At 54.4% G+C, this 17,604-nt stretch overlaps 1 protein-coding gene across 1 annotated transcript; it reads right to left on the bottom strand.

Annotated features, from left to right (window-relative positions):
* Positions 1-1,765: 1,765 nt before the first annotated feature.
* Positions 1,766-17,200, bottom strand: LOC116799246 (excitatory amino acid transporter 5-like). Its single transcript, XM_032712223.1, has 11 exons — positions 16,800-17,200; positions 14,788-14,867; positions 11,899-12,111; positions 11,169-11,211; positions 10,175-10,397; positions 7,189-7,288; positions 6,744-6,977; positions 4,960-5,154; positions 4,183-4,317; positions 2,343-2,442; positions 1,766-2,236 (listed from the first exon to the last, which is right to left on the bottom strand). Exons 1-11 carry the CDS (start codon positions 16,974-16,976, stop codon positions 2,099-2,101), a joined length of 1,638 nt encoding a protein of 545 aa, XP_032568114.1. The 5' UTR covers positions 16,977-17,200; the 3' UTR covers positions 1,766-2,098.
* Positions 17,201-17,604: the final 404 nt, after the last annotated feature.

Raw genomic sequence — 17,604 nt, 5'->3', positions numbered from 1 at the left:
CCACAAGGCCTGCAGCTCTTGGGGCCATCTGTGCAGAGTGGGGTTGGCTTCACCAGCTCTAGATTTATTACTAGATGTAATATTCAGGTTTTTTTAGTAATAGTTTGTTCTTTATTGCAGTGGGCTTGGGGATGTGCTGTTTAAGTTGTTTTAGTAGGATTGCAGCCTCTGAGGGTGAGGGAAAAGCTGGGTGTGCTGGAGGGCAGAGAGCCTTGTCACGGGACTGCCAGAGGCTCATCCTGCAGCCCCAGCACTCAGCCAAGGACCTCTGCCATGGACATTCAGTCCTGCCTTTTATTGCAGGGTTAATTGTGTGCTGTAATGTCCAGAGCTCGTTAATGAGGGGGGAACGGAGGTGAGAGTGGGGCTCATCTTGGCTGCCTGTGCAGGTACCTGTGCTGGTTGGCTTGGGCTCACCTGGAGCAGCCAGCAAGGGACGTGGGCACTCCCAGGCACCAGTGCCTGCAACAGGAAGGTCTTGTAAATCATCCTTTTAATCTTTGCCTGTTTTAAATTACTGCCTTGGAGCAGGTGCTTTGGGAGTGTTTGTCCAGCTGTGCCTGGGGGGGATGTGGGCAGCTGGTGCAGACAGATGTGGTGCTCTGTCCTGGAGCTGGAGCTGCCTGGAGCCTCCCCAGGGTTCACCAGCATCTCCCCAGGGGTTTTGGGGTGCCTGAGCTTGCTCCAGGTGTAAAAGAACAACCACAAACCCCTTCAGAGCCACTGGAGCTGAACCAGTGTGTGATGCATCCAGGTGATTACAGATGGAAAAGGAGGGAGGGAGGGATGACTGGGGAAGCTGCTTGATTTGAAATGTGATTATTTTGGCTTGCAAATGATGTGGCTGCTCCTATTGAGGAGGAGTTGGGCTGTATTGTTTAAAAAGGTATAAATAACCTCACCAAGGAGGAAAGGGTGAGAAAGGCCAAAGTTAACAGCAGTGCCTAAAGCTTACCTGGATTCTGGTTCTTGGAAGGCTTTTGGATGTTAATCGAAGATGACTAGTTCTTGTGCAAAAGCTGGTTTATGATATTTAATGACTTCTGCTTTTCATTTGGCAAAACTGGAATGAATATTTCTTCTAAATTAGAAAATATTTTACAACCTCTGACTCCAGCATGAAAGAATTCTGCACAGACTGTTTTCTTTATCTACAATTGGAGAACAGTTCAGTGATGTGAGGGGGGTCTGAGCTGTGTTACAAGTCCTAATGCTGTGGCAGGAAAGACCAAGAGGGAGAAAAGGGATGAGATGGCATTTTGAGAGAGAAATTAATTCAGTTACATGAATCATTGGTATAAAAGGCTTTTGTGGAGAAGGCTGCCCTGGGAAGCCTAGATTTTTAAGGCTGTAATTGGAATTTGAGCTTAGGGACAGATCCTTAGTTGGGAAAATCAACACGACTGCAATTGGGCCCAGTCAATTAGTTCACTGGAATAAAACAGCCACAGGAACAGCTTACAGCTGGTCCTTCCATCCCTGCAGCCAGTGGATCCCACTGTTCCTGCTGAGAGTGGAGCAGCTCAGCCATGCTGTGTGTAACCTGACAGCTGGGAAATCCAGTTACATCCAACCTGGATTTTCAGCTCTAGACAGAAATTCACTTAATCTTAGTTTTTAGAGAAGAACACAGTAATAAAATAAAAAGCAATGATTTAAAAAAATAATCTCTATAATAAGGAAAACAAAAGCTTCTGGAGCACAGCCTGACCTGCAGGGAAGAGCTGCTGGCCTAGAGGGGTCAGAGTTGTGTCCCATCCCTGCTGCATTCTCACCAAATCCAGTCTGGACTAACACCTGGTCTCCTCCCTAACCTTCAAAAACAGCTGACCTGGGAAAATGGGAGTTATTAAACCTTCAAACCCATCCGTTTCAGACAGGCTAGCGAGCTGCCAGCTGTGTCCTCAGGCGCAGGGAGGATCTGGCTCCCTGCCCCTTGGGTGCCTGCCAGAGAGTCCCAGAGTCTTCGAAGGATAGAGAGGATTTTCCCGCTTTTTGTGCCAAGTAAGGCCTTTATCTTGCAGAGCATCCATACATGACACTCACAATGTCAGTGTTTAGCACCAAGTACTATTCCTGGGAGCAGGAATGCCGTCAGCTACACCTGGCAGATGCTGTAGTGAACTCCTGTCGGATCCACCAGGGTTTCTTCAATCATTTCAATCACGTTGCCTTTGGGATGCGGGTGTGAGGTCTCTGTGGAGGGAAGCTTGTCTATGTTGTTCACTGGCTTTTGCTGCAAAAAGACAAAGCACAGTTTTAATTTCTGGAGGGAGCCCGTGCCCTGTGTCTGTGCTGCCCTGCCCTGTGTTCCCCTGCCCTCCCAGCCACGCTGGACGTACCGGGGGGGGCTTTGGGGCAAAGTCTTTCTCGCAGACGTGTGCGATGATCCCGGCGGCCAGAGCGTCCCCGAGGACGTTGGTCATCGTCCGCAGCCGGTCCCTGGGGGAGAGACAGAGTGAGGGGGCAGGGGGTGGCCACAGCCAACGTGCCCGGGGTGCTGGTGGCTTTGGGACATTTCAGCCCCCATCCCGGGTGTCCCACTGCTGTTGCTAATGGCAAGGTGAGCCAAGGGCTGTGATGGTTTTGCGGATACAGAGGGAAACCAGTCCCTGTGATGTCTCTGTGAGCCCCGTGCTGTGACTGTCTCGCCCTGGCACGTGTTCAGTGCAGGGACCTGCCTGTGCCACCTCCCACACTGGGGCATTGGCACTGTCTGTGCTCACTGTGGGGGTGAGCTGCCTCCTTGAAATGCCTCTCAAGGAGAAAATCCTGTAGATCCAACCACAGCACTTGTCTCATTTACCCAGGCACCTCTCACATGAGTAGATCACAGGTGGTGGTGGTGGGTACCCTGAGATGCTGAAAGGCTGGGCTGGTGTCGTGTTACCCTTCCTTTAAGTGAAAGAAAGGCACTGTTCCCTCTCTGCCCAGGGGGACTGTGAAGTACAAACCAGCCACCCACACATCAGCTCGGTGTGGTTTCTCACCTAATGATTTGCTTTGCTTTTATCTTAGTACTTTAAAATGGGACATTTTAAGCAGTGCTGCATCCAGTTGGTGGCTGGTCACTGGTGGTATCCCCCAGGGATCAGTGTTGGGCCCAGTTCTGTTTAATGTCCTTATTGATGATCTGGATGAGGGGACTGAGTGTACCATCAGCAAATTTGCAGATGACACCAAGCTGGGGGGGAAGTGTTGATCTGCTGGAAGGCAGGAGGGTTCTGCAGAGGGACCTGGACAGGCTGGAGAGTTGGGCTGATTCCAAGGGGATGAGGTTCAACCAGGCCAAGGGCCGGGTCCTGCCCTTTGGCCACAACAACCCCCGGCAGCTCCACGGGCTGGGGACAGAGTGGCTGGAGAGCAGCCAGGCAGGAAGGGAGCTGGGAGTGTGGATGGACAGGGAGCTGAACAGGAGCCAGAGTGTGCCCAGGGGGACAAGAGGGCCAATGGATCCTAGCTGGGCTCAGGAAGAGTGTAGCAGCAGCAGCAGGGAAGTGATTCTTGCCCTGGACTCAGCACTGGTGAGGCCACCCCTGGAGTGCTGTGTCCAGTTCTGGGCCCTCAGTTCAGGAAGGACATTGAGGGGCTGGAGCAGGTCCAGAGAAGAGCAGCGAGGCTGGGAAAGGGACTGGAGCACAAATCCTATCAGGAGAGGCTGAGGGAGCTGGGGCTGTTCAGCCTGGAGAGGAGGAGGCTCAGGGGAGACCTCCTGACTCTCTACAACTCCCTGACAGGAGGGGGGAGCCAGGTGGGGGTCAGGCTCTTCTCCCAGGAACCAGCAGTAGGACAAGAGGGTCTTCAGCTGTGCCAGGGGAGGTTTAAGCTGGATATTAGGAATAAGTTCTTTACAGAGGGAGTGATCAGACACTGGAATGGGCTGCCCAGGGAGGTGGTGGAGTCACTGTCCCTGGAGGTGTTTAAGGTGAGAGTGGATGTGGCATCAGTGCCATGGTCTGGGAAGCACAGCGGGGTTGGATCAAGGGTTGGACTTGATGATCTCAGAGGTCTTTTCCAACCCAGTTGATTCTATGATTCTGTGATTTCACAAGGTGTGTGTTCTGTTTGTGACAAGTGTAATCCAGTTTCTGTCTTGAGCTCAGTCTGGTTTCATCCATCAAGAGGAAGAAGATAGGTCACCACGAACTGGAACCCGTAGCAGGTCTTAAGGAGAGCACTTACAGAGCCCAGTCGACGGCGATGATGAGGGTGATGTCCTCAGTCGGGAGCCCCACCGAGGTGAGCACGATGACCATGGTGACGAGCCCGGACTGCGGGATCCCGGCGGCGCCGATGCTGGCGGCCGAGGCCGTGATGCTGCAACGAGAAGGGGCCGCAGTTCACACGAGCGCGTTTGCGTGGAAAAGTGAGTTATTCCTCCGGGGAAGGGCTGGGTTGGATCTGGCTCCCTCCACCTTCCTGCTCTTGGCTGCCATCCCAAACCCCTGCCTGTGCACAGCAGGGGCTGGTAGCTGGTGTCCTGTGCTTGCACAGCTCCCCTCTGCCTTCAGGGGAGGGAGCCCCTGCTTAAAACTGCTAAATATTTGCGACTGTACTTAATTGTTATTATCTATTTAGGTGCTTTATTTCCCTGATTATGGAATGCAGATACCCCATTCCTGAAGGGGAGTAAATGGCACCTGCAGAAACCCTCCTGTGCTCAGGTCCTGCAGTGCTGACCTGCTCCAGCCGTGCTGTCTGTACAACTGGGCTTTCCCCTACAGGCAAAGTCCTTGACCTGCAGCAGATTCTGGGTGCAGAGCCCAGCCCAGCATTCCCTGGCACATGGTACAGGGCCTGCGACACGCTGCCCCTTTCCCTGCTCCTCAGCTTCCCAGAAAAGTTCACTCTGTGCATTAACAAGACCTCTGCGAACGGGAAAAGCGTGTGAGAGGTCGTCCTACCGTCCATAAATGGGAATAGAGAGAAATAATTCGGCTGCTGCAAAGAAACCTTTACCTTATGGTTATAATTTGTCCCAGGTCCAGTTCATACTCGTTGACCTGGGCGATGAAGATGGCAGCCACGGCCTCGTAGAGGGCGGTGCCGTCCATGTTGATGGTGGCACCGACGGGGAGCACGAACCGCGCCACGCGCCTGTCGATGCCGTTGTTCTCCAGGAGACACTTGAGGGTGATGGGCAGGGTGGCTGAGCTGCAGGACAAGAAATGATCAGTGATTGCCTCTGCTGCTTGCCTGAGCGTTAGGAGCAGGAGTGGGTGTGGTGGGACAGGAGCCCTCCCGGGGCCGTGAGGCGGCACCGTAACACAAACGGCTGCAGCCCTGAGAGCCTCTTCAGCTCGTACCACCTGAGGAAGGGACATCATTAGCTGAGTGAGCTGCAGCCTGGGAGAGAAAATGTCAGAATGTCGTTTCAGAGGCTGAAGGTGCCACTCTGACCAGCTCTGTGCCATGGCTGCAGCTCTGTTGTGCATCCCTGGCCCCCACATTAATCCTGCAGCACCTCCTGGAGCGTGGGACAGTGTGGGACAGCACTGGCCATGCCAGGCTCCAGCCCGACCCCCGTAGTCCTTGTCTGTCTCCTCTGTGCCATGGGCACGAGGGGCAGCTGTCTTGGCTCCTGCACCCCCTGAACTCTCTCTTGTTTCTTTCTAGCAGGAGGACCTGAGCTGTCCCACGGGAGCTGGGATGAGGACACGGAGAAGAAAGAACAAGTGGAAGAAAGGAGACCACAGAAGAGAAGCTGATGGGATCATGACAGACTCTGGGAGGACAGGACTGCTTTTGGGAAAGGAGCTGGATGCAGAGTGCAGCAGAGTGGCCCCCCAGGCACAGACCATGGGGCTGGGACAAGGAGCAGGATGTTCCCTCCATCCCTGTGTGCCATCTCTCCAGCTCACTTAGCTGGAGAGAGCAGAGCAGAGGGAGGAGGAAGCCTGATGGAGACAGAGCTGGAGATGCAGGTTCAGGAGGAGGGCAGGTCATTAAGAGTTGCAGAAGCACCTGCAGCAGTGGGAGCTTGGAAGGGAGTCACTGTCTAGGTGGCTTTATTGGGATTATGTGAAGAAGCAACAGGGATTCCAGAAAAACCCTTTGCCTCTTTGCCTGGTCAGATGTTTTCTAGGAAAGTGTTTGAACTTGTGTGTCATCCAGAAAGGCTGGTAGTTTGTAGTGTAAAGTTTCTTCATTGTTATAAAGAATGTTTTTCAATGAAAATACAATAGATGAATATAATGTAAAATTATAAAATCTTTTCAAAGTAGACAACATTTTTTCTGTGGAGGAAGTTGGGACATAGAGAGTTCATTTTAGATTGTCAGAAAAGCGTTCAGAAGAGCTTTTGATGTTTTCAGTTAAACCCCAGGATCATAACCCCATGTGTTTTTATAAAGCACCTACAGCAGTTCTAGTTTGAATTCAAGGAAAGAAAACTGCAGCATTTAAAAGAAGCACAGACACAGACACAGACACACACACAGACACACACACACACACACAGAGAAACATTGCTGGTTTGGTCTGGGAAAACCCCAGAGAGGGTGAATGGAAGAGCACCGTGAGCTGCCCTGATCTCCAGACAAACTGAGGCCAGAGCAGGGCCAAGAATCTGCTTCCCCTGAAAACCAGGAGCATTTGCATTTCAAATAGCGCTGGAGCATAGTTTTCCTTTAAGTTACACCTGTCCTCCTGTACAGCTCACCTGGCCATACACAGCCACGCCTCCCTTGCTAAACCAGATTACTGCTCAGCAGCACTGGCAGGTTTCAGCCACGTTTTCCTACCTGGAGGATGTAGCTAAGGCGATCAGCAAGGCTTGCAGGATCCCCTGAATGAAAGCAAAGGGGTTTTTCTTAGTTATGAGCGCAAAAAGCAGAGGTAAAATGATGAGTCCGTGCACGGCAAGCCCTGACACTACTGTAATGACATACAGTCCCAGCTTCTGTCCTATAACCGATGGGTCTTCCATCTCCAGGATCTTTCCAGCAATGAGAAACACAATGCCAAAGGGGAAGTACCTGCAAAGAATAAGAATAAAAAAAGTAATTTATGAGGGTGCAGCAGTGCCTGAAGCACTGCAAGACAGGCACTGCAGTGTTTGGTACCGTGTGGTACAGCTGCACGAAAACAAATCCAGTGCTCACAACAGATACAGGCAGAGGTGTGACCGGCAGTGCCATTGGACAGCAGGAAAGGAAATAAACTGAAATCAAGGGAAACCAGATTTACCAAACGGCCATCGAGACAATTTTCATAACTGCTTCGTTCAGGCACTGGCACACGTTAACCAGGGGGGCTCCTCGCTCGCCCATTTTTCCCAGGAGGAGTCCTGCAACCAAACACAGTGGGTTATGTTACTCAGGAGCACCAGGGGAGCAGCACGTGTCGGGCCGGGTGTCTGGAGGCTCTGGTGGCCACAGAACGGGGGGCACTGGGCAAGCTGACGCTCAGCACAGGTTGCCCCGTGCTCTCGTGAGTCACGGCCGTTCCCTGCTCCAAGCAGACACAAGCATCTGCCTTCTCTCACAAAACCCCAAAGCCAGACCCAAAGCCAGGATTTGGACTGTTCCTTGCACAGAAAACAGATAAACTTCAGTGCTGCTCAGCGCTGGAAGAGTCACTTCCCGAGGTGGATAAACTGTGGATTAGCTGGATTAGGTGGATGGCTGGATTGCTGTTTGGTAATACAAGAATAATGAGCTCCGGAAGCAGAAATGGATTTTTTTTTGCAGGACAAAGCCTGGTGGGGTTCCCTGTAGCTGAGGATGTGGTGCTGTGCTGCAACCCTGCCCTTGCTCAGGTTGTGCCACTCGGATCACTCCAACAGTGCTCAGGTTTCTGGTCCCATGGGCAGCAGCTGCTCTCAGTTCTCCCCTGGGCAGGGCTGTTCCTCACCCACGGCCCTGCTGGTGGCTCACAGGCTGTTCCCTGGTGGTGACAACACATGTGGCTGTACAGTGATACGTCAGGAAGGATCCGAGTTGCTTGGATACAGCCATTAAGCCTCCTCTCTTAAGTCTCTTTTTTCCTTTTGATGTTGTTGCATTAACGTAATCCAGCCTGATTTTCTGTTGAAGGAGTACTAGAGCAGAAATACAGGAGGGGTAATGGTGCTGTTTGGCCTGCCAGTATTAAATCCCATTGCTTTCACTGGCTGGGAGCTCTCCCAGGAACCCACTGAGCAAAGGAAAAAGGAGGCTTTGAGCATTTTTCCATATTGTTTCCAACCCAGAGTATGTCCTCCTTGTGTTGGCTAAAATTAATTTTGAAGCACTGTACAGGCATCTGCTTTAGCTTGGAAAAGAAGAATATAGACAGGATCTTGTCCCACTCATCCCTCCTCAGTCCTCAGAGGCCCTTGGTGGGTGGTGGGATCTCCTGCCTTGCTCAGAAGAGAGATGAGATGGAGTCACCTTTGCTGGGACTTCCAGAAATGAGACAAGGCTTGACACGTTTAAATCTCAGCTCTGTGGGTATTCATCTGATATTTGATGGCCACAAAAGCTGCTTTGGAAGAAAGTCATTGCTCTTCAGGTCCTACAGAGCTGATTTGGGAGACATGTCCCTAGCAAACAGACAGCTTCCTGCAAGGAGCTTGAAATCTCTGCTCTTTTCTGGATTTCAAAAGGACTGAGGCTCTCAGTGACAGTGAAGGGACTGTCAGAGCTGGGTTAGCTGTGTGGGGTCACCATCCACAGCAAAGTCACTCTGGTACCCAGCAGGTGCTCTGTGGGTGCTTTGCTCTCAGACACACATGCTGCCTAATTTTGCCATTGCACACAAATACCCTTTGCTGAGGCCTCAGCCAGTTCCCACCTGGCCTCCCCACCTTGCACAGAGGAGGTGATCCTGTTTCCCAAGCTGTTCCCACTGAACAAGCCAAGTGCCCTCCCCACTCCATGGGGCTGTGGTGCCTTCCCTGTCCTTCTCCTGTTTTCTGCCAGGCCCTTCCTTGCAGGGAAAGCCTCCTGTGGGTATATGAATCCTTTACTGAGGTACCCCTGCCCAGTGCAGGTGATGCTCTGCCAGTCTGTGGCTTCATGGAACTCTAATCCATCCTGGGCAGAACATGGGGAGTGCAGCTGGTGGCTGGGGCTGGCTCAGGTGATCTCCTGCTGCCTCCTAACTCAGGCTGATCCCACTCCCACGCCCGAGGAGAAAAGCAGCTTCTTCTTGCAGGTTTGACAGGGCTGTAGGAGGGCACGTGTCCTGCAGGCAAGAGCTCAGCACTTTCCCTGAGCGTCCAGGGTCTGCAGGAGGTGTTGGTTGCTGGGACAGGAGTTTGCCAGAGGCAAAGTCTGCAGGGATCTGGCTCTGCCCAGTCTCACCGAGGCCATCCCCTCGGGGCTCTCTCTGTCATGGCCTTTAGAACTGGCCCCTCTCCGTGGCTCTGACTGCAGTCAGTGCTCTGCAGTGCTGTGCTGGCTGCGCTGCCTCCTCCCCTCAAATCCTCTAATTGGCTTTTGGGTTCCTTATACACAAAGTTCAAGCTCCTTGCCCTCACCTCTTAATCTACACATAATCCTACCCCCATCCTTATCTCACTGCCTCCTACTCTTTTTCCTCCTGGTCCCTCCCTCCTTTCTTGCTCAGCCTTGTACCCGGTGTCACTTTGAGCCAGCTCCAAGTTCCTCCTTGCAGTGACTTTCTCCCCTTCAAACCTCCTTCTCTCTTGCATGTGTCTCTCCACAACCTCTGGTCCATCTTCCTTCTCAAAATTGCTGCCGAGCACCTTGTCCACACAGGATTGCAGGCTGCTCAATGCAGAATGCTTCCCTACCTCCTTCAGAAACTCCTGTTGTAAATTCCCATATATTTGTGACAGCACAAGTCTGACCCCACTGTCACATCATGCCTGCTCAGGGGGCTGAACCCTCAGCATGAAGGGTCTGGATCATTGGGATGAGCTGTGTCCCAGGCAGCCTCTGCAAAATTACACCTCACTTCATTCAAGAAATGGTTATGTTATGGTTTGAAAACCCCTAGGACCTGTGTGTGGGTTGTGGAAGCTCATATGGGAAATCTGGGGAGAAAACAGCCTTCCCAGTGCCTGCAGCTTCAGTGAGCTCCACCATGGGTGGGACTGATGGGACAGAGCTCTGTGCTGGGCCCAGTTCCCAGGGAACACTCATCCCACAGCTCTCCCTCAGGGTGAGCACAGTGGCTGCAGCCACTGCCAGCCCGAGCTGCAGCCCCACTCTGCAGGAGCAGGTACCTATTGTTGCTGAGAAGATGACGATCCCCAGGACGTTCATCTCGTTGCTGGTCCCAGCCAGGGTCCTGTAGGTCATCTCGGGGGATGGTGTCAGCTCGAGGAACACGGGCCGATGGATTTCGGGGTTTTGGTCGTCGGGTGCGAAGTAAATAAAGTTGACAGGTTTCCCTGGGACCTTTGGGGAGCCGGGAGACTTCACCACCGGGACAAGAACGGTTCGATACTGGAACAGAAGCAAAGGAGTGAGGGTGGTGTGCTGCTGGCATGAGCTCCACCCTGCTCTGAACACGGAGGAAAGGCAGCCCTGGTGGTCACAGAGGTTCAGAGTTTGTTTTCCAGGCAGTAAAAGGCTGGTGGAAATAAGGAGCAAGAGGCAAGAGGAGCTGTGGCTGCTCCCTGCAGAGCTCAGCACAGCCACTGTTGGCCAAGGCTGCTGGGCAGATACGTGGTGGTGTGAGTCGGGTCCCTGCAGACCCCTGTGGGATCCCAGCACAGCACTGTGGTCCCCAGGGAGAGGTCCCCCCATCCCTCTACCTGGGGGCTTTACTGATGCTTTCCCAATGCCATGAGTTTGCTTGTTTTCCCTCTCCCTCCACCCTACCTGGCCCCTCCTCATCCTGTCCCCTTTGCCCACCCCATCCTCCCCTGTACCTCCTGCCTGCCCCTCTGCTGCCCCTTCCCCCGGGACTGGGGAGCTGCTTTTTCTGTACATGACCCTCCCAGGCAGAGGGCAGGCAGGGGGGGCCCTGTGAGCCTGTGTTCCCCCAGCACCCTCCTGCCTTCAGGTGCCCTCCTTGGGGTGAGCGGGGGGGGGGGAGGCAGAGGGGAGGGGAAGGGAAGGAAAAAGGGGCAAAGGAAGGGAAGGAAAAGGGGGGAAAGGAAGGGAAGGGAAGGGAGAAGGGGCTCATGTCCGGGCTGTGGGTGGGGAAAGAGGCAGCCCCATGTGGAGCTGAGCACCATCCCAGGCCCCCACAGAGGGGCCAGGTGAACTCACCTGCTGGAATGAAGCTTCAACTAGGTTAGAAGGAAACATGTTTCTGCAAGAGAGCAACAGCACGGAGGTTAAAGTGTGTTGTGAGAGCACAGGGAGCACCCTGGGAAGCACCTCTGGTGGGCAGGGAGACCTTGAGGAGGACATTACAGCCAACACCAGCAGGCTGAGGGCAAAGAGAGGCTGGAAGGTCAACCTAGAGCAGGACTGAGAATCACTCATAAATGGGACTCATGGAAAGCCAGAGCCTGGGACAGACGTCTGCCACCTGTAGCAGAAGCCTCAGAGCTGGAGCAGAATGCTCAGAGCCTGGTCCAGTCCATGGAATGCCTCCAGAAATGGAGATTCTCCCCCAGCCCCTGGGTCGGTGCTTCACCCCCTCCCCAGGTATCCCCACCTGCTGCTTAAAGACAGCCCTGGGTCAGCCTGGGCTTGGCATCTCCCTGCTGGAGTTGCAGGGGAGAACCCCTGAGCCTTGAGGGAGTGTTAATGTGTCTGTTCTCTGCTCCTTCCCCTGTTTGCTGGTGGTTTTGGGAGAGCAATGGCAGTGACAGTGGTCAGAGGGACGTGTGGTGGGGTAAATGAACCCCACATTGCTGGGCTTGGAAGTACCAGCACCTGGCCAGCAGTTCTCCTGTTTCCCTGGAGATCTCAGTGTCTCCTGGGAACTTGGAGCCTTCTGGGAAGGTCTTGTCATCATAAACTTGTCCCCTGCTGAAATCCTGGGACGTACCTGATCAAATCCAGCAGCGCGTCAGCGGAGCTCAGCACCACCTTCCCCACAGTGTTATTGTCCTTCTGGGCAGCTGCCCCAGGGTGGATGCTGACCACGAGGATGATCCCCACAGTCACTGCCATGAAGGTGGTCCAAAGGTAGTAGGTGATGGTGATCACCCCCATCTTCCCACAGGCCTTGGAGTCCATGGTGGCCAAACCGGACATGAGGCTGCAGCAAAAACGTGGTGGTCAGTCAGTGTCTGCTGCCAGAGCTGCACAGGATGTGTCTGATGGGCAAAATATCCAAGGTGGGAGTGGTTTCCACAGATATTTTCTAAACCAATGCCTAAGTGCATCACTGAGCTCTTGCACCTTCATGTGCCAGTGCCCACAGGGTCTCACACCCAGGACGGGCTTGTGGCAACCCAGGCTGAGCTGTGAAGGGCAGGAGACACCTCTTTTCAAGGTCTGGCCATGTTTTCTGTTGTCTCCAAGGGTTAAGAAGTTTGTATTCTTAGTGTATTTTGATGGTGAATAACTGATGTTGTTCTTTTTTGGTAAGATACCGTTACCCTAAATCTCCAACATCCTGTGCCACTGCTGTGTGTGACTGAACAGCAAAGGAATGTACCAGCAAAGTTCATAAAATCCTGGTGGGGATGGGCCCCACACCCCCAGGAGAGAGGTGCTGGTTCAGATTTCATGCACACGTAAGCTTTCCTAAGAAGTAACCTATAAGCTACTTCTTAGCAAAATGGCTAAAAATAGAGAGGGCATTACTGGCTGCCCCAGCAGGGAGAGCAGTGCCAGTGGTGGGGGCAACTTGGTTACAGGACTGGAAGGTCCTCGGTGGATTTGCTGAGGACACCAAGTTGGGAGGAGCTGCTGACTCCCTCAAGGACATCTGTCACATCCTGACAAATGTGAGGGCAATCCCCAGCTGCGTGGTGTTTAACAAAGGCAAATGCCAGATCCTGCCCCTGGGATGGGGCAGCCCTGGATGCAGGAACAGACTGGGGAAGGAGGGGCTGGGGGAACAGCACCATGGGAAGGGCCCTGGGGGTCCTGGTCAGTGGCCAGTTGGATCTGAGTCAGCAGAGTGTCCTGGCAGCCCAAAGGGCCACCCTGTCCTGGGGGGCATCAGGCCCAGCATCGCCGGCCGGGCCAGGGAGGGGATTGTCCCACCCTGCTCTGACCTGGGGCGGCCTCACCTCGAGTCCTGGGGGCTGTTTGGGGGCCACAGTGTCAGAGGGATCTGAAGCTGTTGGAGAGTGTCCAAAGGAGGGACATGGAGCTGGGGGAGGGTCTGGAGGGGAAGGGTCTGAGGAGCAGCTGAGGGCACTCGGCTGGTTCAGCTGGAGCAGAGGAGACTGAGGGGAGACTCCTCGGGGGAGACTCCTCGGGGGTTGGGATGGATCTCAGGGAAAGGTTCTTCCCCCACAGGGTGCTGGGGCACTGCCCAGGCTCCCCAGGGCAGTGGGCACGGCCCCAAGGCTGCCAGAGCTCCAGGAGCGTTTGGACAATGCTCTGAGGGACAGGGTGGGGTTGTTGGGGTGTCTGTGCAGGGCCAGGAGTTGGATTGGATGATCCCTGTGGGTCTCTTCCAGCTCAGGAGATTCTGGGATTCTATGAAATGTGGGTGTTTGGGGGCTGCAGGTGCCCCATGTGTGTGCAGACCCACACTGAGCCCTGCAGACACCTGAAGTTGCTGGTGGAGTCCAGCACTGGCCCAACGACCCTCAGGCAGGACATGACAGAGAGGGGGGCTGTGAGGGTAAATGGCAGCCTTGGGGACACATGGGATGGGGTGGCTGAGTGGCCAGCCCACAGATCCCCTCCAGCAGCCACATGTCCAGGAGGAAAGGGGCTTTGGAAGCTCGAGAGGCCACAAAAGCAATGCTGAGGTGGGTGATTCTGACTTGAGGCTTGGGGAGCTCCCAGTTCCCCCTGGGATGGTGTGTAGATGGAAGATGCCACTTCACCATCATTCAGTAATTAAATGAGAAAGACCCCTTGTTCAATCCAACATGCAGGAAAACTCCAGGGAGCCCTGTGCAGACCCTGTGCCTGCAGCAGGAGAGTGGTCAGAGGGGATGACCCAGGTCACTGAGCTGCAGGGAGGGCTGAGAGCAGAGGGAAAGCCTCAAGTGCCTCGGGGGAGGGATGTGAGGTACTGGAGGGGAAAAGAAAATATTTCCACAAGGGCTGATGCTCAGCAGGCCAAGTGTGGCCAGGATAGAGACTACATTGCTCCCAAAAATAAACCAGAGGCAAATGGGGCAACAAGCAAACTCTGACATACAATAGAGGAACGACACATCCTCGAGGGAATGAGGAGTTATAGGTTGGGTGTGTCTAATGAGCATGTGCCAGCAATTGTTTACAGTATGTTAATCCATATGAGCTTTCCAGGACCTTGCTTAGAGCTGAGTGTGACTGCTGGCTCTGTTTCTTATTTCTAGGTCTGTATGGGCCCATAAAATGGGGGTTTGCAAATACAGACAGAGCACTGAGGGATGCTTTTTGTTTCTACTTGAACTTTCTCAAATCCCTCTAAATAAGGGAATCTGCTTTGAAGTTAAACAACCACCCCTCACAACTGCCCACGGAGGGTCCCAGCATCACCAGCTGCCCAAAAGAAGGGAAACACCCCAGCCAGTGCAGGTGTCTGACCTGGGTGCAGGTGCCTACCAAATCCAGGTGAGGATTTGTTCCAGACCTGCTGGGAAATCGTGGGGTTTGATGTACACCAAGCCAGGGGATGCTGCTTGGCTGCCAGCTGCTTGGGGCCAGGGTTATTCTCACCCCAGGCAGTTTTGGGGTGATCTGCTCAATGGGGGGTCAGGGGGCCATCTCCTCAATGCAGTGGGAAGATGGTGCTTTAGAGTAGGAGGTGATGTTTTACCTGGAGGTGATCAAGGGCAGGATCAGCATCTTCAGCATCCTCATGAGAAGCTCTCCAGGAAAGGAAAAATACTGCTTCTCCTGCACACAGAGCAGAGCCGTGTGTCAGGTGAGCACTGAGTGGGTGATGATTGTGGGTTAAGGGCTCAAACTTGATAAATTTGCCTTTTTCCAAACTGGGCCCAGCTCTGAGCTGGCTCCTCCTGAATGTTGTTGCACTTGGTACCAGGGAGCATCTGCAAAGTGCCCCAGAGCTGTCAGGAGCAGCCAAAGATGGGAATACCCTGTGGCTGCAGGTGGCAAAGGCAAGCTCAGGGAGAGCCTGGGTGTCCAGCTCACTCATGGGGCAGCCTCGGTGCAACAAGGGAGGTTTCTGTGCTGTGGCCTCTCTTCACATCCCCTACATCCCTCACATGGACATGGGGAAGGGCTGTCTGGAGAGAGACCCCCAAATTCCAGACAGCACAGACATGACCAAGGGGAGAGTGAGGGTCTGTGGGACCAGCAGCCACCTGGCCAGCATCCCTGCATCCCTACCTCTACCCACCCTCCATCCATCCATCCATCCATCCATCCATTTATCCCTTCCTCCATTAAATCAATGCCTTCTTTCCCTCCTGCACCCCTCCATCCCTACCTCCACCCACCATCCTTCCATCCATGCATCCACCCACCCTTCTTCCCTCCCTCCCTGCCCCCCATCTTTCACTGTGCCACTGTAGAGGTGTCAGGGATGGATCTGAGATGGCCCCAAGCCAAGCAGATACTTTTGGTTACTCCAAAGTAAGGCTTTGAGGTGTGCCAAGGCAGCTGGTCAAACAACTGCTCCCCACTGCCATCCCTGTGCTGTCCCTGTGCTGTCCCACTGGGGTCTGGACGTGGCTGATGTCCCTGGGGAGCTCCAATGGGCCCAGACACGTGCAAGGGGTGCCAGCAGATTGGAACAGCACCTCTTTGTCAGCAGCTCTTTTAACTTCATAACATTTCCCACTGTGGGGAGGAAAGCAGGGACTGGCCCCTCCTCCGTGGTGCGGGTTTTGGGACAAAAGTCTCTAATGGGGAGCAGTGGCTGGGGCAGAGGATGGATGAACTCAGTGCATGGCAGGGTGAGGGCCTGGAGCCCCGGGGCTGTGCCAACCTCACGGGCGTGTGCACTGGGATGAGGGAGATTACACCCGGCTTCAATTAAGTAACGAGATCATCCCCGCTGCGCTGAGGTTGAGGGGCCTAATTGAAATGACAAGACTTTGCTAAATCCAAGTGGGCAACACAGGGATGTTCCAGCAGCGGCCAAGCTCTGCCTGGAGCAGCATTCCCCCTCCTGGGCTCCCCAGCCTGCCCAGGATCAGGGCTGAGCCCAGCCCAGCTGCCCAGTGCCAGTGCAGCCGTGGGATCCGGGGCTGTTTCACAGCGTGATCCTCCTGGGAAGCGCTGGGTGAACGTGCCTTTTAGGGGCATTTTCCCCAATGCATTTGTTTCCAAGGGTCCTCAGAGGAAGGACCCTTGCAAGACCCCCCCCCCAGGCTCCCCACCCACCCTTATTTATTTGCTGGGTCTTCTCCAGAGAGCAGAAACATGCTTGGATTGAGCATCTGCACAGCTGGGGAGGGTCAGGGGAGCAGCTCATCCCTGGGACCCCATTGCTGCTGGTGGTGTTGGGGGGAGCCTGTCACTGAGCACCTTGCAGCCAAGCAGCCATTCCTCACTTTCCCCTCCCCAACCCACCTGGAGGCTCTTGCAGTCCCATGGGCTCCATCCCAGAGCCCCCCACTCCCATTGGAGGAAGGCAGGATTTGTCCTGCAGTTTTGGCATTTGTTGACATCTTCTTGGTCAAAAAAACCCAACAAACAAAAGCAAACCCATGTGCAGAAACCTGCCCTGAGGCGTTTTCTTGGACAGGAGCCTTTGCTTTTGGGGCTGTGCCCATCTGGGACCCTTACTGGCACCAGGGCTGGTTGCCCTCCCGACCACTCCATGTCCCTCACTCCCATCCCCACCCTGGCCAGACTTACCAGGTCCGTCAGCTCCAGCGTCCGCAGCAGGAACCCCAGGAGGCACCCAGTGGCAACCGACAGCATCGAGAGGGTCAAGAGGCCATTTTTGTACCAGAAAGCCCGCAGCCACTTCCAGAGGCGCAGGAGGACCGTGGACAGGGAGTGCAGCACAGCTCTCCTGACACACTCCCACATGGTTGTGCTCAGCCACCCAGACGATGCCCCTCGGAGCAGCTCCCAGCCCCGCTCATGGCCACAGGCACCGACGGACCCCTGCTCTGTGCTGGGAGCTGAGTGTGCTGGTGGCTAATCCCCAGAACCAAAAGCTTCAGGGATATTTGGGAGCCTTTCCCATAATGGAAAGTGACGTCTTCAACTGGTTAATCTGGGCTTGGCATCCCGCCCCTGCGGTGCCGAACCCTCCCAGTTTAACCCTCCAGCCCCTGGGTTGGGGGCCGGTGTGCAGACTGAGAGCAGGGACTCAGACCCAGCACTCCCTTCCCCTCACGGTTTCCGATCCAAAGGGATCTGGGTCTTGCCACCGGATCTGGGTCTGGCACCAGATTTGTGCTCCCACTGGCTGTGAGTGCACCCCCATCCTACCCCATCTGGGAGGGCTTTGTGAGGGCAGGGCTTTCTCCTGGCATCTGCACAGACAGCAGCCCAAGACACCAACGGATGGTGCTGAATGTTCCTGCAGGAATATCTACCCCAACAGAACCAACTTCCCACCAGCTCTGCAGGGAAGCTGCCCTGAGGCCACGAGGTGCTGCTGGGGTGCCTGGTCAATAATCCACAACGTTTCTGTGTCCAGTTTGTCTCT

The sequence above is a fragment of the Chiroxiphia lanceolata genome, chromosome 27 (genome assembly GCF_009829145.1).
Source record: "Chiroxiphia lanceolata isolate bChiLan1 chromosome 27, bChiLan1.pri, whole genome shotgun sequence".
Classification (NCBI taxonomy): domain Eukaryota; kingdom Metazoa; phylum Chordata; class Aves; order Passeriformes; family Pipridae; genus Chiroxiphia; species Chiroxiphia lanceolata.
The sequence above is the reverse complement of the archived record's forward strand: the minus strand, read 5'-3'. Positions and strand labels throughout refer to the sequence as shown.

Bases quoted from the DNA above. Each gene is read 5' to 3' on its own strand.
- LOC116799246 (XM_032712223.1), bottom strand. From the start codon at position 16,976: ATGTGGGAGTGTGTCAGGAGAGCTGTGCTGCACTCCCTGTCCACGGTC. The intron at 10,398-11,168 runs GTGAGTTCACCT...CTTCTGTTCCAG, and splicing joins TTGAAGCTTCATTCCAGCAG to TATCGAACCGTTCTTGTCCC. The intron at 5,155-6,743 runs GTAGGAAAACGT...CTTGTCCTGCAG, and splicing joins GCCTTAGCTACATCCTCCAG to CTCAGCCACCCTGCCCATCA.